Consider the following 23,970-nt stretch of genomic DNA (forward strand, 5'->3'; position numbering starts at 1 on the left):
GCCCAAGCACACGTGTTGCCTGCATCTCCCCTGTAGAGATGTGTGCTTTCATGCTTTCCTGCCTAACGCTGGGACTCGTGTAGTGGCTCTGTCCACCCTTGGGGAAGCCCAGGTTCTCTTCTGAGCACACTGAGTAATGTGCTCCACTCTCCCCCACTTTCTCTTCCTCCTTCCCTTCCAAACCTGCAAATAAAATTTGTTTCAAGTCACTGCTCGTCTACTCCTGAAATTCCTTTCTGTGAGGCGAGACAAGAACTCAGTTAGCCCTGGGTCCTGGGTGGCAGAGGTGGATGTGGAGAAAGTGACCGTCTGTCTCCACCCCGCTTCACATAAGTCACCCACGGGGCCCACCGACATCAGATGGAACACCAAGAAGGCAAGAGAAGGTCTGACTGAGCACGTGAAAGGAGGAGCCCGGGACGGCCAAGCTACCAGAAGATCCGAGAGGAGTGATTTGCAGGAAAAGAGTGGGCACGAGATATTGGATCCTGTCCAGTGCACAGCAGGTGACTTCAGGACAAAAAAGGTGGCGTAGGACAGTCAGATGTCCAGGGACTGAAGGGCATCCCAAGCTGATACCCAGAGAAGCGCTTCAAAGGCTTCTCCAAAGGCTGGAGGAGGTTGGACTCCCTTCTCCTCATCTAAGGCCGCTCTCCCCTAGGGCCAGTGGAGAAAGGAACCTCTTACATTCCAGGATGTGAGTCAGACCCGTCTCCTGTGTAGCTATACTTTGATTCACTTAACAAAAATCAAAATCCATCTAAGGATTGGGACCACTGAGACAGTATAGAGGTGAAGGTGCCTGCCGTGCACGCGGCTGATCCTGGCACCACACACGGTCCCCTGCACAGTGCCAGAAGTGACCCCTGAACACAGAGGCAGGAGTAAATTCCTGAACACGGCTGGGTGTGGCCCCAAAACCAAAACGGTTATCTACAAAGGGATGGCTCTATTCGGAGACAGAGTCACTCTGTCCATCTCAAAAGGCATCGTTTCCCCAGTCCTGCATCTCACAACTGGGACCTGGACACAGCCACTGCTTTTAGCCCCAGCCAGCCCAGCCGCTGGAGCGTGTTTCCAACAGAGAAACTTCCTCGGCTGGACGGTACCGAATGCTCCTTTGTGAGCTTCAGTCCCATCAAACCCTGGCAATAAATAATTGATGAAGTAGCATTTCATTTTTAGCAAAATCACAGAGGAAATGAATCAAAGGGGCCGTAAAGGGACGCGGCAGTGCTGCTGATAAGGGAAGCCGGGGAGGTTCTCAGGAGGCTAATGCAGCTCAGTGCCCTCCGTGGCCACGGCAATGGATTTCAATTAAATCTGACAATGGCCTATTCTCTTTGCTAATAAGGACTGAGCATTCACTCCAAGATCTGTGGAGTAGGTAAAATGCGAACAAAGCTGAGAGTGAAGGCTTCTGCATCTAAATGGTTCTAAATGCTAAATGGGAGTGATTATCACTAGATAATAACTACACAAAGACCACTGATTTAAAAAAAAAAAAAAGCAATACCTTTTCAAGTCTGGATTCACAAGCTTTCACCTTTGGTACAGGGGCCCTCATCTAAAACTTCAATCACAAAAGCTGTCACATGATAGCTAGCTGCTGTATTTTGGCACAAAGGTTGCGAGCTGCAACCCTTGTGTTGGGTTTCCTCCCAAGACACATGCTCCCATTTTCAGGCGGCATGGCAATCTCACCCAAGACATCTTTCTCATGCTCGGGAACGAGCACTTTCCACTTGGACTCCTCAGGGTCCGTGAAGTCGATGTTGATGAGGCGGTAGTTGGGAGAGTGGAGATTGGTCTTGAAGGTGAACACGGTCCCCTCGTTGGTCACATAGTCGTATTCTCCCTCAAAGTTGTCGATGAGTTTGACCCACTTCAGGATTCCTGGGGAGAGACCAAGCACCCCAAGTCACATCTCTGGCACTGAAAACAGTAGTGGTGTGTGTGTGTTGGGAAGGAAGGGTACATGTTTTCTGCATAGGGCACCTGAACCCGAGGCAGTACCTGGAAGATCTGAAGCAAGAAAAAGTGAGACAATGTGCAAGTATATGTTAAGGGTTTATTTTTGTACGCATTTTGCTTGTTGCAAGATGAATTTTGAACGTATTTAAGACTTCGCATCGACAGAAAGTGTCACTGTCATCCTGTTGCTCATCAATTTGCTCAAGCGGGCACCAGTAACGCCTCCATTGTGAGATTTGTTACTGTTTTTGACATATTGAATACGCCACGGGTAGCTTGCCAGGTTCTGCCGTCCAGGTGGGATACTCTCGGTAGCTTGCCAGTCTCTCCGAGAGGGGCGGAGGAATTGAACCCAGGTCGTCTGCATGGAAGGCAAACGCCCTATCCGCTGTGCTATCGCTCCAGCCAAACAGACAGAAAGTGTCAGGTGCAGAAATTGAAGGTATCAAATTCAATTTATGTCATGTGAAAGGAAGAACATGTTCTTGATTCTTTTGTCTTAAACATTTCTTGGAAATGTTAAGGTGTTCACTACCAGTATCTACTTGGTTCACTAAATTTAGAGTATTGAAGGGAGAAAAAGAACAGGGCTAGAAAGATAGTACAGTGGGTAAGAGATAGTACAGTGGCACTTGTGTTGCACATTGCCAACCCTGGTTTGGTTCCTGGCACTGCATGTGGTCCCTTGGGCCCTGTCAGGAGTGATCCCTGAGCACTGAGTCAGTAGTAAGTCCTGACCGCCACTGAGTGTGGCCCCCAAACCAAAATCAAACCCGTACCTAAGACAAGCACCACAAATAACATTTCAGAGGTTTTATAAATGTTACAAGTTCTAGGTTTTCCAAACCAGCATTCCTCAACCATTGGTCCAGACGTACTGAAGGCTGAAACCCACTATTCTAATGCAGTGGAGGTGCTGGTCTTCACATCAGAAAGTTTTAAGAGGGGCTGGAGTTGTAGTATAGCAGGTAGGGTGCCTGCCTTGTACATGGGAGACCTGGATTCAATCCCTGGCCCCCACATGGTTCACTGAGCCCACCAGAAATGACTGCTGAGCACAGAGCCAGGAGTAAGACCTGAGCACAGTCTGCTGTGTGCCCCCCCCAACTGGCAAAGGCTTGTTAAAAGGCTGTTCCAAACTACTGAAAATCAATGCCAGATCTTAGCTATCCAACTATCTTCTACCTTCAATTTCACAGTGAAATTGCTACAATAATTTAGAGTTCATTTATATTTCTGGAATCTTTCAAAGCAATTTACATTCATCATCTCATTCATCTCCATAGCATATATAATTTGATACTGAATTATTATAATTTGTTGTTGAATTACATTTATCAGAGAAAATGATAAATAATTTCTGCCAGAAAGGTTTCGATCAGATTTAACTGGATTAAAACCCCAGCTCCACCACTATTCAAGTTGTGTAACCTTGAAAGAGCTCTAAGTCTCATTTTCTTTAATATAAACTAGGGATATGCAAAGGCAAAATTATTTTAAAATGAAAACTTGAAGTCATGCATCCCAAACTGAACAAACATCATTTTACAATAGACAACTGAAAGGAAATGATAAAATTAGCAGCTAAAAAGTCCACAGCTTTCTTACATATTAGCAATAGTCAGAAAACAAGGAGAATGGGCTTCATTTATATACAAAATTAATAATACTTTGTAATGTGCTTAGTAAAAAATGTGCAATCATTCTGAAAAAGAAAAAATATTTTCTAACTAACTAGAAAAACAACACCTCAAATAACACCAGACATATCAAAATCCCTAGCAAAGAAAGCTCAATACTTCATAAATGCAAATAATCCCAGAGGAAATCAACAAACTGAACATAGTTCAAATAGATATCCAACTGAAATATTTCAGCGAATTTGGCAACATCATTCTAAAGTTCATCTGCAAGAACAGGCGCACAGAGACAGTTAATATATTTCTGACATTTCTTATAGCATCATGATGCTTTGAACATGACCCCTATCCTCTGGGAGGTAATTATCCTGATGGTGATGGTAATTATTGTTTCTTATTTTGCTGTCCCTTTTCTATTTTAATATGTATGCACCAATGTGAATCTTGCCTCATGTACAAATGTTGCATATAATATGATGTATAAATTTTGTACGTGAGATTATATGACACATATGCTTTTGTATCTTGACTTCTTTCACCTGACAGTATGTGTGTGAGAGACTGTTTATCCTCTGCTTACTTGCTACAGATTGTTTACTTGTCTAAATCTTCCTGTGCTCAAAGAACACATCATACAATTTCAATCTTTGAAAATTTGTTGAAAACTAGTACATGGCCTAATTTTATTTTTTTTTTTGTTTTTGGGTCACACCTGGTGATGCATAGAGATTACTCCTGGCTCATGCACTCAGGAATTACTCCTGGCCATGCTCAGGGGACCATATGGGATGCTGGGAATCGAACCCGGGTAGGCCACATGTAAGGCAAACACCCTACCCGCTGTGCTATTGCTCCAGCCCCCTAATTATTTTTTTAAAGGACTTTTAAATGTCCTTTAAAAATACATATATATATATATGTGTGTGTGTGTGTGTGTGTGTACTCTGCCATCTTTGATTTAACTAAGTCTGTTAAATCATTTGTGAATCATTTTGCTCAAATCAATGGGCTTAAAAATATGAGGGGGCATTTTTCTCTAGCAATCACGGAAACAGTTTGTTAAAATTTTCTTTGTAGATTTACCTATTTCTATTGATTTACTGTATTTCTGACTTGTTCGGGGGCCGTACCAGGGGGTGCTAAAGACTTACTCCTGCACCTGTGCTCAGGAATCACTCTTGGGGTGCCTGGAGTACTGGGTGTTGGGGCTGAAATGCAGGCTGGATCCATACAAGGCAAGTGCCCTACCCACCAGACTCTGCTCATCCCGAAATTTGTTGTATTTCTGATGATTTTTGCCTTTGTAATTTGAAGGGTATTTTTTGGGGGGGAGGAAGAGGGGCACACCTGGCAGTGCTTAGGGCTTACTGATAGTTCGATGCTTATCCTTGATGGGCTCAGGGAACCGTGTGTCGGGGATCAAACCCAGGCTGACCACATGCATGACAAGTGCCCTACCTGTTGTACTGCTTCTCTAGCCCTCTACTTTTTGCACTTCGAAATTGTGCTGCTAGATGTGAACAAATTAAAATTACTGTGAACAAAATAGAACCTCTAGTACTGCCTTTTGCTTTAAAGTCTACTTTGGTTTTTTTGTTTGGTTGGTTGGTTGTTTTTTTTTGTTTTTTTTTTTTTTTTGGCTTTTTTGGATCACACCCAGCAATGCACAGGGGTTACTCCTGGCTCATGCACTCAGGAATTAACTCCTGGCGGTGCTCAGGGGACCACATGGGATGCTGGGAATCGAACCCGGGTCGGCCACGTGCAAGGCAAACGCCCTACCCGCTGTGCTATTGCTCCAGCCCCAAAGTCTACTTTGATATTAAAGATAGCTGTATTATTTTCATGGTGATATTATGAGTCAGTTGTGTTCAGCAGATGGCTGGTCCCAATTATGAGCTCCTCATTTTCTGGAAAGATCTCTTCTTTTCCAGGATGCTTAACTACTCTTTAAATACTTCCCATCCTTTTGGGTGGGCTGCTTGCTAGGTGATTTCTTTACATCTGCATTCTATTCTATGTCACAAAGTCTCTCTTCAGCTGTGTCTAATCTTGCTCAACCTAATGCATCTGTAATGTTGTTAATGATGTTTGTTTTTATTTTTAGAAGTTCTACTTCATCCTCCTTTACAATATCCTGTTTCTTCCACTTTTGGAGCATGGTATATTGCTGCATTTGATCACACTGGGGATGGCTACCCTCAATTCAGTGCTCTGGGAGGTGCTGGGATAAAACCAGGGATAAAACCTGGGGTTCCTGCCTTGAAAACACACATGCGAGCCCACTGAGCTACCTACCCACCCCCAATATCCTCTTTCTTGCTTATGCTTTCAAGTTTCTCATTTATTTTTAAAAGCAGCATCGTATTGGCTTATTATTATTATCTCTTTTAAAGATATTTTACATTAAGGGCTATGATGATTTTATTCTGCTATATTTCCTATTGTATTTCTCATGTTGGTGAACTATTTTGGGGATTTGTGATTGATTTATGAATTTTATTTTTGTTGGTCTCACTTGCAGTTTATTCCAGTCTTCCCTCTATCTTTTTTTTTTTGATTTATGAATTTTTATTGTGAACAGCTGATTTTTCTTAAAATATTATCTGTGAGTATTTTGGAAAGCCAGGATGAAATGATAATCTTCCAGGAAAAAAAAATGCTGTTATATGTTCTTGGCAGGCTGCAACCAATCTTAATGAACTTTTAAGTTTTTGATGAAAGGACTCTGGAAACTCCAGGTACCATTGAGAAAACCAGGTTCAGGAGCTAGTGAGATGATAAAGGGAGCAGAGGACTTGCTGGCATGTGGTTGACCTGGGTTTGATCCTACGTACCCCATACAAGGCCCCTGAGATTCGCCCAGAGTGATCTCTGAATGCAGAGCAAGGAGTAAGCCCTGAGCACAGCTTAGTGTGACACAAAAAATTAAAAAATTAAAAAATAATTAAAAAAAAGAAAGAAAAATGAAACCTGGTCCATGAGGTGGTCAGTTTGGCTTAGCTAAATTCATGTTCTTTGGAGACTGCCCTCCCCCAGTGCGTGTGTACACACACACACACACACACACACACACACCCCTACCCCCCGCAAGGTAGAGAGAGACATATTTCCTCACTAAATCCTTTTCTGCCATATTCCCAAGACACACACACACACACACACACACACGCAAGGCAGAGACAGACAGATTTCTTCACTAAATCCTTTTCTGCCATATTCCAAGCCACTGATGGTCGGTTCATTTCTCAATCACTCTTATAACTGAGGGCATCTCTCATGAGTCCCTCACTACAGACAAACAAGCTTTCTTTCCATCCTCAGAACCCTCGGTGGTCATGAAAGGAGAGCTCAGCTCCTAAGGCCCCTGCACACACCTTCCCAGGAGGTCCAGAACAGGCCTCTCCAGGACGTTCCAACAGGCCTTGTTCGGAACAGGTATTCCCAAGACAGGCCAGTCTGGCACACAGACTGTTCCACGCTCGGGGCAATCAAGGGCCTAGAGAAACTTTGGCTTCCCTCTTAATTATCTAGAAGGCTTTAAATTGGGGATTTGCCCATGATGGAACTTACTACCGGAAATAGCTTTTTTATGACCTTTCTGTATTGCAGGGTAAATAATAATGGAACATCTGTTCTTTTCATCCTATGAATTAACCTCTTCCCTCTTTGACACACTAGGATTCTATCCCATTTGTAAGACTAGAATGACATCCGACCCTCTCTTTTTCTCCTTAGACCTCTTCAGTCTACGTGGGCTCCCAGATGTAAGTCCGTTTTTTCTCTCACTAATTTGTTTGATGTTAATTTGATTTTTCTCACCAATCTGAATAGACTTGAGAGGGATAGGGGGGAACTTTTATTTCTCAAAATCTCTATGGTTTCTTTTTTGGTGTACTGAGTAGCTATATATTTAGCAAGATGCTTTATAAATTATTTTCAACCTTTTCATTATGTCAGTGGGGAGGTTATTCAAAGCATCTAACCTGCCAAACTCCCACAAATTACATTTAATTTTCACAAAAGGTTGAATTCTGGATCTGACTTACATTTTTCCCCCCAGTGACAAAATGCCAACCTGAAATGCAGATGATGTACTCAAAGGTAACTGCATCTTAGTTTACGTAAAACACAGGAAGGAAAACAAGATGATTTCTTAGGTGAATAACAATAGAAGAAAAATACGTATAACTGGCACTGTGGTATTTGCAGAAATTAGTAAGGTACATTTGTTTACAGTAAGCATACAACATGGTGTTCTACCCGATGACATTTGTGGACACAGAATCTTGGGTCAGTGAAATGTCAGATTTCCTTAAATGTTTCCCTGTAATAAAGCATTTCCAGACGGCAAACCTTTACTTCTCAAAGGTCTGAAAAGGTCGGTAGTCACTGCAGTGGTATTTATGATGACAATAAGCCCCACACTAAAAAGTCACTGGCATTTTCCTACTATGGCAAAATAGTAGTTATTTCCTCCAGTACTTCTGCATGATCAAGTAAGACTGAAAAGGAAGCTCACTTGTTTAAAATAACGTGGCACCAATGACCATCAAAACAGCAATGAAGTTTGTGGTCATTATCTGCTACTTGATTCCGAAGTCTCGTCTTAATGTTAGTCATAAATTTAGGAAAGCAGAAGGATTTACACAAATCCGGCTGTAAACTCTGGAAGACAGCTCAAAATACAGGTGCTCATCAGACAGTGTTTTTAAGCAGAAGCTTACATAATCCTTTTGCTCTTCTGAAACCCTTGTTCCTTAGGGCTACTTCACAGCATAATTCAAAAAAAAAAAAAAAAAGTTCTCCATTTGAACGAAGTTTACCTGTTCAGTTTTGCTATTCACAAGTGAGAGCACTTTTGATTTAAATAGAAACCAAGAAAAGTAGAGGGACATAAACTTACTAACCAGCTCCTTTTTATGCCCACTTTCTGTAAGTGGCATTATTCATGCAGCAGCCAACAGAATTCAATTCCAAATTTCTCTATATTAATGTTAAAATTACTTTTTACACACTGCTTCTTGGTAGAGGGAAATGATTTCTTGAGTGAAAATTAGCTTACAATACATCATTGCGTGTGCTACCTCTCAAGTCTCAGGAAAAATCAATGGTATTGATTGGTATTGATGGTACTTTCTCAGGAAAAAGAAAAAAAAATCAATGGTATGAACTATGTCTCATAGAAAATGTTTTACAAGCACTCTAACAATCAGACCTAAACAGTGCTTTTATACTTTACACAATCTGTAAAGAGGGTTGGGTATTACAAGTACACAAATACTAAGTGGGTGCTGAGACTGAGGGAAGAAGGAAAACTCCTGTTCTTATGGGCCTGATGACCTCTCTATCTCACGGTGATGGTTGACTGAAATCTTTACATGGCATGGGGAGGGCTCTGGTGGCACAGTAGGGCTCAGGGAATGTCATGCTTGGCATCTCTAAGATCTTGGGTCTGATCACTGGCACCAAGACCAAACAAATAAATGGGATTCGAAAAACCCACGGGTCTCACCAGTTTTGTTTTCCTGACAATAAAACTAACCTTATTCTAGAGGTTTCTGAAAAGACGGCATAAGACAGAGATCTTCCCTGAATAACAAAGGTGCCATGACCTCATGGCATACGTTAATCGAATATATTGAAGTAAAAAAATGTATTTAAGACACTTAACCTTCTGAATATCATAGCTCAAAATATAGTATATTAGCTTATAGTTAGGGAAATCATCTAACACAAAGCCTACTTTATGATTGTCTTTTTTTGGGGGGGGGTCACACCCCGCGATGCACAGGGGTTACTCCTGGCTTATGCACTCAGGAATTACTCCTGGCTGTGCTCAGGAGACCATATGGGATGCTGGGATTCGAACCTGGGTCAGTCGCATGCAAGGCAAATGTCCTACCTGCTGTGCTACTGCTCCAGCCCCTTAAGTCATATTTATTGAATACTGAGTAAAAAAAAAAAAAAGACCAATATGATATCATACCTGAGTCTGCGAAAAGATCAGAACTCAAAACTATGGGTTCTTTTGAATAGATACTGCTTTTGCATCACCATAAAGTCCTAAGTTGGGAACTGTCAGTACCTATGTAGGTGAGCACCTGGCCAGAGGAGATGCTAAATACTCACTACAACCAAAATCCCAGAATTCTTCAAGGACATAAGTAAGTTAAATGTGTCTTCTGAACACGCACAACAGAAAATGAAATCTCCATCTCTCCCAGCATATACCCATTTTCCTAACAACTCTACTAGTAATTTTTAAATGATGAAAATTACTATTTGAATCACTGATACTTACTTTACCTCAATTCATGTTCTTAAAAAAAAAATCTTTATTTTGGGGGAAGGGTCCATCAGGCCAGAGGGCTCAATGCTTATATGCAGAATTTCCCCTCTAAGTCAATACTGCAGCTGGTACCTATAAACTAGTGATCATCTGCTTTGGATTAGCCAGAGATGGATGGATGAAGAATCTGAATGTCTGACAAGTACCAAGCTTTCATCGTTACATGTAAAATGCAGTGAAGATTAATTTCTTAGGCAGACAAAAGCGAATTTTTTTTAATGACATAAAAGCATTAATATAAAGACGCAATGAGCACTGATAACTTCATTAATCTAAAATGATCTAATTTGGGGCCAGGGAGATAGCTCTAAGGGCTAGCATGCATACTGTGCAAGGCTCGGGGTTGATTTCCATACAGTCCTCTGAGCACTGAAATGAGTCCTTAACTAAATGCTGGGAGCAGAACTTGAACTCCTCGAGATGTGGCCCAAAGTCCGATGAAAATTACACAATAAAATAAAATGATCCAATCTTACACAGAAAAGCAGAGAGAAAGGTTAGTGAAAGTCTGGATGAAATAGAGGATAAGCAGATACATCCTTTCAGAAATCTGTATGTCAGCCACATCAACTCTCCCCCAAAAAACACCTTCATAAAGGCTGTGACAGGAGCAAAAGACAATGTTAGGCGTTTCCAGGCTGGCTTCACTGAAGCAGAACTTGACTAGGTTACTAATGGCACTGACACAATGTCTCACCTAAAAATTGCTTCCTCAGGATTCTATTTAAAAGCCTTTGATAACATTTCAAATGTACTTAGAATAAGCCAAATGACCTGTGATTTTTTTTTTTTCGGGAGAGAGGGGGCTCTGGACTATTCTATAAAATAGGGAGCAAAAATATTCTGACCGTCTATAGAAAAACAAAGAACCAAAGAGAAAAGGGAACAAACAAAAGAAAGAACATAGAGAGGAGAGGGAGGGATCACAGAGTTTTCAAACTCCGAGATGTCCTAACTGCACCTGGGCACGTGCCCTAGGCCACAGTCCCTCTGACACACTCTGGACAGGTGTGCAGATAGTGTCATCACAGCTCCTGCTCAGCAGTCAGCTAAGGACAGAAACAACAGGTGGTGCTCACCCCTAACCCCGACACAGCCCCCGGTACAGCGTGGGCATCAATGCCTGTCTCTTTAGAACCAAATATGACATGTGCAGACTCCTACAATTCAGATTGGACTTAAGGTCTATATGTGGAGGGGAGGGGGGGGCAAGCAATAGTATAGAGGGTAGGGCATCTGCCTTGCACATGGACGATCAATGTTCGATTGCTGGCATCCTCTATGGTCCCCAGAGAACCTCCAGTCTCTCTCTCCCTGGCTCTCTCTATCTCTCTCTCTTCTCCTCATTCTCCTCTCTCTCTCTCTCTCCCCCTCCTCTCTTTCCCCTCCTCCTCCTCTCTCTTTCTCTCTCTCTCTCTCTCTCTCTCTCTCACACACACACACACACACACACACACACACACACCCCATACAAAGAATGTCTGTATGTTGATAATATAAAGAAGTAACCAATCTAAATTCTAAAGCTGTGAGTAGTCTTCATTTTCCCAGTAAAAATATTTGGAAATATACCACACAAAAAGTGAAACATGTAAAAAAGTAAAATTAAAACCATCACTTGTATTTTTATGGTATGAGCAAATTTTCGAGAATTTGTAAGGGTCCACATTCTTAAGAAAAAGAAACATCTGAGGTCAGATATTTAACTGTAATGTGAAAAATATGTGAAAAGTTATTTTAAACTTGTCTACCCCTAGCAACTTTCCACAGAATCAAAATAAAATTATTTACACCAAACCTAAGAAAATAGCTTCCTAATGTAATTATAAAGAAATGTTCTTGATGTAAAAATGCTAGAAAATATAGTTCAGAAAATCTAGGCATCAATCAGTTTCTTGTAGGGTTCAAGATGATTAATTTCAACTCATCTGTAGGCATGAATCACCTTAAAATCACAGGAATCAAGACTCAGCTGTCTCTCCTACTGCAGAATGAGTAAAATGTCATCTTTATAGCTACCTTGATGCCTCTCTTCACTTTTGATGCTAACAAGAAACAGAAAAAGAAAGTAGAAATTGTCTGCTCATAACAACCTCCAGGATTGGAGAAATGATGTACTTGACCCAACATGCCGAGAGTCTAATAAGGGACAAAAATTTAATTAAGAAAAAAACAACAACTTAGGATGCTGGAAGGATAAAGCTTCAAATGCTCACAAGCCAACGATCCGTTTCAGAGGAAAAGTGCCTTATCAAGGGGGGCCACTTGAGTCCGAGATCCAGAGAGGGGCAGAAGTCATTTGAGAGGAGCTGGTGTCCACCGACAATTTGGCTTTAGAGAAAAAGATTATTCTGACTCTTGCTAACATGGAAATGATTTTCTCCAGGCTTCTCGCCATAGGTGTCAAGACCATGGCAAGAGGGAGAGAGGTTGGGGCTGAAGCCCAAAGAGAGAAAAGGCAGCTATAGAACTCAGAGCCCGTGGGGAGAAGCAGGAAAATGAGTATGAGGGTGGGGAAATGTGTGTGAAACAGAGGAATTCTTAATGAAGGCGGGCCAGATTGTGAGGTATTATCTCGGAAATAGGACAAGGGCGGGGGGGGGGGGGGAGAATCAAGTCAGATATGGACGGTGATCAAACTCCAAAGACGTGGGATTCTTTCTAAACTGCCCCGTCGGGATCCTGGCTACCATCGGGGTGTGTAGCTGGCACAGACTGTGGAGGTGCAAAAAGTAGCAGAGTTGAGAAGGTTGCTCAGAGGAGCTCTCAGACAGTTGGTGTCACCGGCCAGGCATGGTGCGAAATGTGGGGCATTTCACGGAGAGCAAGATGGGCAAGGTCTGGCTCGTAGGTAGCTCACAAATCTTCAGACAACATGGTTTTGTGTGAAGAGCAAAAGAAAGAAATCAAAATAGGAAAAGGCATCAGAAGGGCGAATCAGAAAGGGAAAAGTATGAGCCAAAAGCTTGAGGAAGCATGGGAACTTCTAGGCTAGACAGGCCTCCACTCCCGAAGACAGGAGAGACCCGGAATATGGTTTGTGGCAACCCGTCGAGACGGGGGTCCAACTGGCTATGGAGAGGACCAGTTCTGCTGTTTTAAACACTTGGATTATCAGACCAACACCTAAGGTCCAGATGATAGGCTGAGTGCTGTGTCTCCACAGAGGTAGATGAAGGCCATCAGGGAACCGGACTGCTTAGAGAGAAAGGTAGTAGCAGAAGAAAACTGGATTCACTGCAGCTCCTAGGCAAAAGGTTATGACCGGCAGTTTGTAAGACCACCCTGTTCTTAAGAAATCCAGCAGACGCAAACGATAGAGAAGAGTTCTTCATGAAGAAGCAAAAGGTAACGGGGCGGGGAAGGTTCTGGGCATGGATGGAGCACAAAGCAAGCAGCTGGCCAACGAGAGAGAGAGAGAGAGAGAGAGAGAGAGAGAGAGAGAGAGAGAGAGAGAGAGAGAGAGAGAGAGAGAGAGAGAGAGAGAGAAGAGAGAGAGAGAGAGAGAGAGAAGAGAGAGAGAGAGAGAGAGAGAGAGAGAGAGAGAGAGAGAGAGAGAGAGAGAGAGAGAGAGAGAGATCGGACCTTGAACTTTGCATGGTGCAATCAATGAGCAACCCATCCAGTCTCAGAACGAGCTCTTCACTCTCCAGGGTCAAGCACTTCTGGGTGAGAAGGAAAGAAAGCTCAGTGGACTGCTGTGGATGCTCTGTGTGCATAAGACTCGGGTTTGGCCCCCAAACCACAAGCACAGCCAGGAGTGACCCCTAAGCACCGAGGTGCAGCCCAATAAGAAACAAACAAAAAAGAGCCAAACATGTTTCCACCATGCTTTTAGGTAGTTTTGTTCTCTATGCTTTCATTTTTTCTTTTTTGGGGGCCCCACCTAAGGGCTTACTTCTGGCTCTGTGCTCAGGCATCACTCCTAGGGTACTTGGGGGAGGGGGTTCCCATATGAGGCACTGGAGATCAAATACAGGTTGACTACATTCAAGGCAAGTGCTCTACCCACTGTACTCTTTCTCTGGCCAGTTTGTTGTATTTCTGCTGATTACTGCTCTTTGTACTTTGGGGTTTCACCTGGGTGTGTGTGGGGGGAGCACACCCAGGACTGCTCAGGGCTTACCCTTGGCTCTGTGCTCAGGGATCACTTGACCCTATATGGTGCCAGGTAGGTCAGGTGCAAGGCAAATACCTCACCCAGTGAACCTGCGCTGTCTTTTTCTGTTAATTAAATTGCCACTGGCCACTCCTGTGCTTCTCAATTAAAAAAATATACCTGCACAGACAGTCTTCTTGAGAGACAAAGACAGGAAGGTTAGAAAGCATTATCTGAAGAGAAATTAGTTTCACAGACAGGTAATTTAGCAGTGCTCTAAAAATAATTTACAGATGTACAAAAAATGTTAATTCTCTCTGCCTTTAGGATTAAAAAGATTAAAATAATAGCAAAAAGGCTTTCAAAGGGACAATAAATTTCAGAAATACAAAATTACAGATTTCATAACTTTGAAATTAATTTTCAGATACTAGATATTCAGATTTACTTCTAATATTTAAGGCAACTAACATGTAAGTTAAAAGCTAACTGAATCTTCCCCTTAGAATAACAAAAAAAAGAATAACAAAAACTGAGAATTGGAGAAGGAAAGAGAAGGAAAAAAGAATCCTGGACATCTGAAAGCCTGGAATTTTCCTTTATGAACCTGTAAAATAAGAACATTCACCTCATTTACTCTCAATAGAGGTTACATATCTACTTATGTTTTCTCTGATGAAAAGACCTTTTTGATTATGAATTTAATTTTGCAGGAGACAAGTCATTATCACTATCTGTATTTACAGAAGCTTTGATATTGAAGAGAAATGTTTTGTTAGGGCATCTGAATCGACCTTTCGATGTTTACTAAAACGAAGTCTGTTTATTCCAAATATTACTCCTACCAATAAAGAGAAAAGAAAGGAACACTGAGAATCTAATCTATGCCAGCAACTCTGCTCAGCCCTTCCCCTTGTATTTTTACTACTTTTTTTGTAATTACCCATGAAGTAGATATAATTCTCTTATCTGTAGACATAGAACCAAGAAGGGGGGGGGGGGGGAACTTTGCTATGGTTACCAGTTATTAAGTGGTGATTTTGAGCTTAAAAATATCTCTTTGATTTGAAAGTCTTAAGATTATCATACCAATATGTTCAACTCTAGTAGGAATCATTTAACATTTTTCACTTTGGAGGCTACGGTTGCAGTGAAAACTTGGGTTCAGAGAGACACAGCGGTGAATCCCGGAAGACAGCAGACCCTGTACTGAGCCACTTCCACAGGGGCACCTCAGATGGAGCGGGTGTGCCCTCTCCGCTGGATACAGATGAAATCCCAGTGGCCAAGAGCTTCCAGAAGCAAAACCCAGGTACTCGGGCTCAAGGACTAAGACTGCAGGCCACTTGGTGGCAGCGGAGACAGGCTGTCCCTTCCCATCTCCCCACCTGCTTGGGGTCCTGGCTGTCACACCCACGAACCGCCTCCGGGTGCTATCTCAGCACATCAATGGTCTTGATCCAGAGACTCCCAAATGAATCTCAAAATGGATTAGCTCCCTACAGAGATATCTCTGGACCCCAACCATTTACAGTTTTAGAATTCCAGAAACTTGCGGCCACAAAAGCAGCGGTGCGATCTCTCATGATATTCATAATAAGCAATAGAAAATAAATTATCTAGCATCTGCCCCTGGCAGGCAGGCTTGAATGGTGGTGGGAAAATTTGAAATAAGGGTGGTGGGAAGGTGTAATGGTGGTGGGATTGGTGCTGAAATATTGAATGTAATCAATTAATGTGAACAAACTTATGAAAATAAAATTACAACAACAACAAAAAAAAACCCCAAAGAATCCTTGGGTTCAAGCCCTGGCAGGTAGGGAGTTTGCCTTGCATACAACCGACCTGGGTTCAATTCCTCAGCCCCTCTCGGAGAGCCCGGGAGTATCTTGCCTGCACGGCAGAGCCTGGCAAGCTACCTGAGGCATATTCTTTTCTTTTTTTCTCTTTCTTTTCTTTTATAAATTAAAAAAAAAAAAAAAAACACAACAATCTGAACATTCTTGAATCTTGTTTGATACAACTTACTTCTGAAGGTCAGGGTGGAACTGATTTCCATTTAATCCTTTTCAGTCCACCACGACGACTATCAAATGCTCAAAGCACTGGCAGAATCCCAGGAAGACCAGCTCACGGAACAGCTACCTCCATTAGATTATTCAACAAATGCCAGCAAAGCCATGACTCTTAAGAGGAGGAGTACGCCCAGAGCCATATGCAGAATCCTGCAACTCTCACTGAAGAGCCACCTGCACAGTGCCCCCATCAGTACACAACACAGTAGCTTCAAATTCACACAGCCTTTCACTGCTTGGGATTCTGCTTTCTTGCCTACAGGATATTATATACTTTTCTTTATGCCTTGGTGAATTTTGAACATTTACTAGAAAGTGAAATTAGGTAAGAATGGAAAGACATGTATGTGCTGTTTTCTTTCTATGCGGTCTATCCATGAGCTCATGGGGATGGTTCCTCTTGTCTTTTCTTTTCAAATTTCAGGCACCGTGATTTACAATACAGTTAAAGATAAGGTTTCATGCATGTAACTTACCTACCCCCGGAGTGTCCCATCCCCCCTACCATAATAAGTTCATTTCAGTAGATGAATTCTTAGGCTCTGTCGCCTTTGGGCCATTTGTTATTCCTTTACTGTGTTTCTTTATAGGGGATGGTTTCCTTGATAAGTGAACTGGGTTAAGTGACTGTTCCCAATTTACCTGCCGAACATTTGGTGTTACTATGATGCTATTTTTGTTATGGATGGTTATTTTTACCACACCTGGCAGTGCTTAAGGCTTACTCCTGATTCTATGCTAGGGCATCATTCTGGATAGAGCATGGGGACCATATGCGGTGCTGGGGGTCTAACCTGAGTCGATCACAAGGCAAACTCCTTAGGCCCTGTGCTATGTTCCCCACCCCTATGATGGTTTTATGCAGATGCCCAAGGAGATCACCTTAGAAAATCTAGATGGGCCTGAGTTACTTAGCAGAAAAACCTGGCAGAGCTGAGGCTTCCCGGAGAAGAAATCCAAGCAGTGCACAGTAGCTCTGGTATGTTCTTCCTGAAGATTCCACATGAATCTGGCCCATCTTGCAACCACAGAAGCCAATTCCTGCCAATAAACCCCTTGACTGATGATTTCTTACTGGTTCTGCTTCTCCAGTTAAAACCTCATGGATGCTGTCACAGACATCAATATCTCACCAACAGAAAATACCTAAGAATGACCTGGGCAATAAATGAGCGGTTCGATATAACCCACAGACAAGAGCTTCACAATAAAGTTACTGGACTACTACACATAGCAGTCAAGCACACTGATGAACTTGAGTTTAGATCATGACAAAATGATCTTAAAGTTCCCCTGGTAGAATTTTTTTTTTAAAGGCAGAATAATTTGTACAAGAAAGGAGAAGTAGGTGGCATCCACCTGGCACATTATCTCACCTGCACTCTCCACTGAAGCTACATAAAACCAGACAATGAGCCAGGACTGGCTGAGGGAGGTAGCTCAGCCGGAATGTAGGACCTGGATTTAGAGCTGTCCCATAGGGATGCATCACATTAGCAGGGGGTCCCAGGGGCCTCCCCTTACCCTTCATATCTGCTGCTCGGCATTGCTCACAATTGTTTTCAGGGGCCTACTGTACCTCAGTTCTCTTCCTTTGGGAATCCCAATCTCTAGGTATCACTGTGAAAAACTTATTTGCTAACACTGCAATAAAATGGGAAGGGGGAGGAAAAGTGTGTGTGTAGCGGGGGTTGAGGGGGCGTTCGGGGGAGGGGGAAGAAGAGGTGGGGGCATGAACTATAATATTAGCCCAGAGGTTAGAAAACAAGGTAAGGGTTTCCTCGAGTTTTGCCCACACATTCAAGTTCCCAAGTATTACTATCCATTACTTAAGGGTGGAGTTTCCCCCCTGTCAGCCAAAGACCTCCAGAACCCAGTCACGGATAAGCCTTATACATGAAGGGACTGGCAGAGTAACCTCACGCACGTGAGGGACCCGGGGCTGAGATCTCCAGGCCTGCTCGAATCAGGATTGGGCCTCCTCCACCCAGATCCCCCATTTTCCAGTAGCTTGGCAGCTATACCCAGGGACTGCCCTCCGTGCCATGTAATCCCATCAACAGCCAAGATCCAGAGACAATAAAACAAAGGTCCTGGAAGCGGGAGGCCACATTAGCAGTCTTGACCTTTTATAGCCCAGTTCTCCCTCTCAGAGAACCTGGCAAGGTACCAAGAGTATCCTGCCCGCACAGCAGACCCTAGCAAGCTCCCTGTGGCATATTCGATATGCCAAATACAGTAACAATGATGGATTTCATTCCCCTCATCCTAAAAGAGCCTCCAGTGCAGCACCACTTGGAAGACCCAGTAGAGAGAGGCTGCTAAAATCTCAGGGCTAGGACAAATAGAGACATTACTAGCGCCTGCTTGAGCAAATCGATGATCAACGGGATGACAGTGATACAGTGATACTTAAGGGATATGGCAATAGCATTTAGCATATGAATGATTAGGTGGATGGAATTTTCTTCTATATATCTGGAGTAGCTTTAAGCAATTTGCATTTAAAAATCTGTCAACATGTCTTTTTATAACAAGCTTACCTAATAACTTAAAGACATAATGAAGCAATAAATAGAAAGTGAAAGCAGCGTTCTCTGGAGAAAGAACACTGTGACTGGAATATTTAATAAAATGGAAAAAGGCAAAGTCCTTTCCACTGTTTTAACTTCACAAGGGAATACTGTGAAGGAAGGTTGGCACCTTCCTTCAGGTTGGAGCTGTTTCTTAAGAAGGGCCACCTGGGGGTGCTGGGATCTACAGTGCCAGGGATCAAACCCAGGGATTGAATTTTAAACACTCTTAGAGCCCAGTAAACAATTTGTGATCACATTTTATTCCTATCACAGAAAGTAAAATTGATGTGGTTATGCGATTTTCTGGATATCAAAATAGTAGGGTATTTCTGGCTTTGTAGATAGGAAGAGGAGCTTTATTAAAAAACTATATTTACCGTTAGAACATTAGGATAAGAACTGTTGTATAAATGGAATTCTGTCATATCTAAGAAGGTAATTAATGATGGAGATTGTCAAAAAACCTTAAAATGATTCCATGCTGAACCCTCACACACACAAAAAATCTACATATTTTCTTTTGTAAAGTTAGACAGATTAGATACCACTAATACTATAATCTAATAGAAAAGCACTTAATCCAGCATCTTTGTCAACCACTTCTAAAATGTATTCATTATTAACTATACCAAAACATGGTATAGTTCTTTTACTGGCTTTATCTGGGTGCCAGAATATTTCTCAGCATTTGGTGGGGGTGGGTGTTTTGAGAATTTTCAACAGTTAAAACTGTTAACCCTTCATGTTGATGTTGGTATGACAGAGAAGATGCTAGCAGAGAACAGCATTTAAAATAAGTTCTCTTGGGGCCGGAGCAATAGCACAGCGGGGAGGGCGTTTGCCTTGCACGCGGCCGACTCGGGTTTGATCCCCAGCATCCCATATGGTCCCCCAAGCACTGCCAGGAGTAATTCCTGAGTGCAAAGCCAGGAGTAATCCCTGAGCATCGCTGGGTGTGACCCAAAAAGCAAAAAAAAAATAAAGAAATAAATAAAATAAGTTCTCTTTAGAATTTGTAACTGGCTGGTTCTAGGCTTAGTTTCATGATACCACAGTTTCAGAAACAGTATCAGTCTCCTTGTTCGTGAGTCTGAGCAGTGAGGCACTGCCACAGATGGATTTTCATTGGTCTGGTTTCTCCTGCCTATTTCCACCAGACAACGCTCACACTTCCCAGACCAAAGGAGCAGCTTCTCCTTTATCTGCAATGCTCACAGGCATATGCAGAATATAGAATAGCTCTCAATCCACAGAGAAAATGGTAAGGCCAAAAATTGCTTCATTCAATTCCTGGTGGTTTTTATGGAATATTACTGGAAAAAAAAATTTCTCATGACCTGAGATGATGGGGTTGAATGACAGAAGGTTTCTTGGGAAATCAATTAGAAGACAGAGATAATTGCTTTTTAATGGAGCTTCCTGATATAATTACCTGTGTTTGGAAGATAACTTACCAGTAATGCCATTGGGTTCCTGCTGTAGGTCACAGTACCAGAGTCGGTTTACTGGATCACATCCCTCTCGTATTGATAACAAGACATAGCGACCATCATCAGATAACTGCAAACAAAAACAGTGAAGAGATTGAGCAAATATGTAGCACTGCCGTCCTGTTGTTCATCAATTTGCTTGAGTGGGCACTAGTAACGTCCCTATTGTGAGACTTGTTGTTACTGTCTTTGGCATATCGAATACGCCACTGGTAGCTTGCCAGGATCTATTACGCAGGTGGGATACTCTTGGTAGCTTGCTGGGCTCTCGAGAGGGACAGAGGAATCAAACCCATTTATATATATATACATATCTATATATACATATCTATATATATGCATATATATATATAGCACTGCACTGTAGCACTGTCATCCCATTGTTCATCGATTTGCTCGAGCGGGCATCAGTAACGTCTCCATTGTGAGACTAGTTACTATATGTGCAAACATATTCATACATAATTATATTTATATATAAAAATTCATGTATATATTTTTATATATGTGTATTTAGGGGGATCAGACCCAATGGTGCTCAGGGCTTATGTTTGGCTCTGTGCTCAGGGATCAATCACTCCTGCAGTTTCGGGGGACCACATAGAGTACCAGGGATCAAACCCAGGCATCAGATCAAACAGGTGGAAGGCAAGTGCCCCACCTGTTAAGACTATCTCTCCAGCCCCCAGAATATATTTCTTGTGACAGTGACAATGACAGTGACAATAGTAAGTAAAAAAAAAAATCAAGATTACACTCCAATATGCAGTCTTGATCCCAAAAGTTAAAACTGGATTTTAAAAGTTATCAGGAAAAAAAAAAATGAACATCAATACTAACTTATTTTACTCTTCATCAGGGGTTTATTTTAACAAAACATAAGGAAATATTTATGCAGAAAATATCAGTAGATAAAAGAATATAATGACTCAATGTGATTTTATTTCAAGACTATTTTTTAACTGAAAATATGTGCAATCTGTCATTTTGAATACTAATATCCCTAACTGAAGTTTTCTGATGGGTTATGTATTTTTACATGTAATTAAGTTAAGAAAAATGGGTGTGGAAGCAAAAATGGTCACTGTGGTTACACTGGTCACATTAACAAGTCTCTATCACAAGGTCTACCTTCAGTTACCTGTACCCAAGATGTTAGCAATTAAAAACATAAAACAGTATACCTTTATGCATTTCTTTTATAGTTCTATGTGGAAGAATAAGTATATATATATATATATATATATATATATTGGTGGGGTAGCTTTGGGCCACACCAGGTGATGCTCAAAGGTCACTCCTGGCTCTGTACTCAGGAATCACTCTTGGTGGTGTTTGGGGGAACTATATGAGATACCAGGGATCAAACCTGGGTCAGCAGCACGCAAAGCAAGCACCTACTCACTGTACTGTCTCTCCAAGTCCCTAAGTGGAAGATGTTAAGTAGCAGAAGGAATCTTGATAAAAGCATTGCAACAAACTACTATGGTTTTGAAATTCCAAAATTATTTTGTTCTTGGTTTTTTGTTTTTATTTTGGGGTCCTACTCAGAGGTGCTCAGGGCTGACTCCTGTCTCTGCACTCAGTGATTACTCCTGGCAGGGCTTAGGGGACCCTATGTGGAAACAGGGAACGAACTTGGGTTAGCCACACACAAGGCAAGTGCCTAAGCCACGGTACTACTGCTCCAGTCCCCCAAATTCTTTATACATGACTGTTTACAATTCTTAAGATTAATAAACATTAAATTAGGTCAATTACTTTGTCTTGGGGCTGGAGCGATAGCACAGGGGTAGGGCATTTGCCTTGCATGCAGCTGACCCAGGTTCTATTCTTCCACTCCTCTCAGAAAGCCCGGCAAGCTCCCGAGAGTATCTCGCCCACATGGCAGAGCCTGGCAAGCTACCTGTGGCATATTCAATATGCCAAAAAACAGTAACAAGTCTCACAATGGAGACGTTACTGGTGCCCACTTGAGCAAATCGATGAGCAACAGGATGACAGTGATACTTTGTCCTACCTGCGGCACAGAATTCCAAATCTAGGAATATGCCACAGTCAACTGATTCATTTTCCTACCCAAAACATTTATATTTCAATTTTCTTCTATTCTAGGCAACGCTGTAAAAATTCTTGAACAAGGGCCGGAGAAATAGTACAGTGGGTAGGGCATTTGCCTTGCACACAGCCGACCCAGGTACAATCCCCAGCATTCCATATGGTGTCCTCCAGCCCAGCCAGGAGTAATCCCTGAGCACAGAGCCAGGAGTCAGTCCTGAGCAATACCAGGTGTGGCCCCTCCAAACAAAATAAAACAAAAAAATCTTAAACATGTGGTTGTTTGTGGCTTCAAACACAAAATGAACCGCTGCTGGTTTGCCCTGCAGACTTCGGGCTTGCCAAGCCTCTATAATGACATTAACCAAGTGCCCTCTTCCTCTCACCTTCCCTCCACTTCCCTACTTTGGTTTTGTTTCCTGAGGAAAAGATCTCTAGTCCGAAAGTAGGGGCAACCACTGGCCCACCGCTCTCACAAAGCACAGTCCTGCTATGGCTATCAACTAACATCCATGAACAGTTGCTTTATCTATTTTGTTGAGTTTTCTAAGCGTTTATAACAGAGGGCAGGCAAATACCAGTTAAGAATGTCATGGTCAGGATGAGACAGGAATGAGGGGCAGTGTGAGACTAGAATGCGAAGCTCAGAGAGACTGGAACAGGTGAAAGGGGAGCATGGAATAAACTGCAACTGATCAACGAACTGGCTTGGCCCTCGCTTCCTCCGTCCATAACATGGGTCGCCCCCGGTGGGGGAGCAGCCTGAGACCACCAAACCCAGACGGCAAGAGGGAGCCCGCCACAGCCTTCCCCAGCCACCCGGAGATTATACAATTATAGTCCATTCAAATTTATTTCTAGTTGTTCAACATAAATTTATTTTATTTTTATGAAAAGGCAAAAGTTTGATGCTAAAAGATTGCTCTGGATTTAGGCTGCATGGGTTTTAATGCACATTTGGTACTTACTAATTTTACGACTTGTAACAATTAACTGGGATTCTCTGTGCCTGTTGTTTTAACTGATAATGGGAAGGATAACATGACCCACTCTTAAGTATACCATAAAAATAAAATTACAAGTGATATATAATTAAAAAAAAGAACATCATGGTCAAAATCAAGTCTGTCATTTATACTTTTAATTATTTGGGCTTTATTTTAAATTCTAGATGGCATACTTACATTTTGGAGGACATATCACAGAATATAATTAAAATACATAAATGCAAGAGTTAAAAATGTAATAGAAGTGGGGCTAACTTAAGATATCAATGGTTGGGGCTAGAGCGATAGCACAGCGAGTAGGGCGTTTGCCTTGCACTCGACCGACCCGGGTTCAATTCCCAGCATCCCATATGGTCCCCTGAGCACCACCAGGGATAATTCCTGAGTGCAGAGCCAGGAGTAACCCCTGTGCAGAGTCAGGTGTGACCCAAAAAGCAAAAAAAAAAATATATATATATATATATATCAATGGTTAATAAAAAAAGATCACAAACAACTTTGTAACTATGCACCTCATGGTCATTTAATTTAAAAAATTTAAAAATTTTAAAATAAAAATAAGATATACTGAAACATTTCCGTCTATCTCATTCAGTAGAATATTTCTAGTGCTCTCATTTCCTATTGCAATAGTATTTCTATGAACTATCTGCAGTCTTTGGAAGATACTTTTCTGTAAAGGTAAAACTGTCAAAGAGA

At 42.1% G+C, this 23,970-nt stretch overlaps 1 protein-coding gene across 1 annotated transcript in view; it reads right to left on the reverse strand.

Moving 5' to 3' along the window:
- Window positions 1-23,970, reverse strand: part of PREP (prolyl endopeptidase) — a 139,695-nt gene that overhangs the window by 53,090 nt on the left and 62,635 nt on the right. The window contains exons 7-8 of the mRNA XM_055136906.1: window positions 20,171-20,276; window positions 1,705-1,896 (exon numbers count right to left, since the gene is read on the reverse strand). Coding sequence (XP_054992881.1) covers window positions 1,705-1,896; window positions 20,171-20,276 — 298 coding nt within the window. The remainder of the gene's footprint in view (window positions 1-1,704; window positions 1,897-20,170; window positions 20,277-23,970) is intronic.

This window comes from Sorex araneus, chromosome 4, assembly GCF_027595985.1.
Source record: "Sorex araneus isolate mSorAra2 chromosome 4, mSorAra2.pri, whole genome shotgun sequence".
In the NCBI taxonomy this organism is placed as follows: domain Eukaryota; kingdom Metazoa; phylum Chordata; class Mammalia; order Eulipotyphla; family Soricidae; genus Sorex; species Sorex araneus.